This window comes from Penaeus chinensis, chromosome 23 (genome assembly GCF_019202785.1).
Source record: "Penaeus chinensis breed Huanghai No. 1 chromosome 23, ASM1920278v2, whole genome shotgun sequence".
NCBI lineage: Eukaryota > Metazoa > Arthropoda > Malacostraca > Decapoda > Penaeidae > Penaeus > Penaeus chinensis.
This window is the reverse complement of record NC_061841.1, coordinates 2481877-2483626: the sequence shown is the minus strand read 5'-3', so window position 1 is coordinate 2483626 and position 1750 is coordinate 2481877. Positions and strand designations below refer to the sequence as shown.

The window sequence follows — 1750 nt, the reverse complement described above, 5'->3', positions numbered from 1 at the left end:
TTAATATTGAATATTGTATTTATCATTCAGAGATTAACGATATATTAACCCATCGTCATATGTCACAAAAACTACATCACCATTTTCGTTCAGACCAAAACACACACTAACCGAAGAGTCACACAATTTCGATCGCATATAAAACCCTTGAATAACGAATGCCAAGTTTCGTAAAAGAAGGTGTGTCTACAATCTACTCAATTCAGGAATCGTGAATTGACCCATTGTCATATATTAACTACAACTGATGTAATTCAGTGTATAAAGTCAGCATAATACAGTATATAGTCAACAATATATCGATATTATGTAATATCTGTCATACAAATAGTGTTATATCATTTCATGAAACCGGGAGAGTAAACTGAACATGATAGTAAAATAAATCTATCGATATTTTGTAATACCGAAGTCATGTAAATACAATATCGTGTAATTTCACAGATCGGTGAATACAGATAATATTTAATATTCTGCACGGACACCTAGAGGTAAATAAACCAGAATGAGAAAAACTGACCTGAACTAATGCAAATTAACCTCGTGTCTAACATTTTTGCAGTGGTTATTTACCCTTCCTAACCCTATTTTCTGTCAGAATTTGTCGATCCCCCAAGTTCGTGCATAAGTGCCAGAATCCTGTCCATGAGTTCAACAGCCGTATCCTCCGCCAGGTAGGAGGTGTCGTAGCTGAGTGTATATGGCGAATGTCCTCGGAAGGTGTAGATTTGGTGAAGCATCGGGAACCCAGAGTAGTGCGTACAGCTAAACATGACGAGGTCTGTCTGCTGGAGGTGCTCCCCGACGCCTGGAATGATGGCCGTGAGATCCCCGATGTTGGTGAGGCCGTAGTCACGTAAGGGTTTGGGCCCTGCTGCGTGGTGTTCCACCGCGGGGAGCTGCGGCAGGGTCATCTCCCTCACCACGTTCTGCTGAAGGGTCTCGCCGGACTTCAGGAGAACCGAGAGCCTCTGGTGGAGCTTCCTGGTGTAGTCCCAGAAGTTGTCCCGGACGTCGAAGGGCGTCTCCATCCTGTGCACAGTGGGGCGCACGTGCAAGCCGAGGATCGGGAGGGAACGGCGCTTCATGTAGCGTCTCAGATCCGTCGCTAGATTGATGCTCATGTGGTGAGACTCCCCCTCCACTCCCGCCTCCCTCGCCATCTCTACAATGGCGGTATTAATCACAGCTTCTATACCACTGTTAAATGTGACACTATTTGCTTTGCACTTCGCCGTGAAGGAAGCAAGGGACGTCTGGTCGACGTTCCGGTAGACGAAGTCGGTTGCTGGCTTCCCTCCAGGGGGTGGGAAGGCCCTGCAGAGGAGGGGCGTGGTGTCGCACGCTAGGAGCTCCTGCTTCATCGCTTCGACTTTCTCAGGTTCCTTCTTGAGGTCCTTCGCGATCTGTTCGTCGATCTTGACAATTTCCTCGTTGTTCAGGTAGACCCCAAGGGGCTCATCATTTATGGGTCGTCCAGCTATGACGTCATTCAGCAGTCCCACAAGTTTTCCAGTAATAAAAGACATGGTGAAACCGTCAATCAATGCGTGATGGGGCATCATGATGAGGTCATACTGGTAGGGGAAAGCTGCCTTTATTTCGGGTATGGGGCAAGGGGCGTCGGCGGCCACGGGGACGAGCCTCGCTTTCCAGGTGGGCGGGCGGTCGGCAGGAAAAGGCTCACCCGTTAGCTGCTTGATGACGGCGCTGCTCTCGGCTCCCTCTAGGTACTGCAAGGTAGAGAACG

General features: G+C 48.4%; 1 protein-coding gene across 2 annotated transcripts in view; it reads right to left on the bottom strand.

The window, feature by feature from the left end:
* The window catches only part of LOC125037508, an 8343-nt gene continuing 6593 nt past the window's right edge, over positions 1-1750 (bottom strand). For both annotated transcript variants that reach the window (XM_047630667.1, XM_047630668.1), the window contains exon 6: positions 1-1733. In XM_047630667.1, the coding sequence (XP_047486623.1) occupies positions 585-1733 (1149 nt within the window). In that variant the 3' untranslated portion in view covers positions 1-584. The remainder of the gene's footprint in view (positions 1734-1750) is intronic.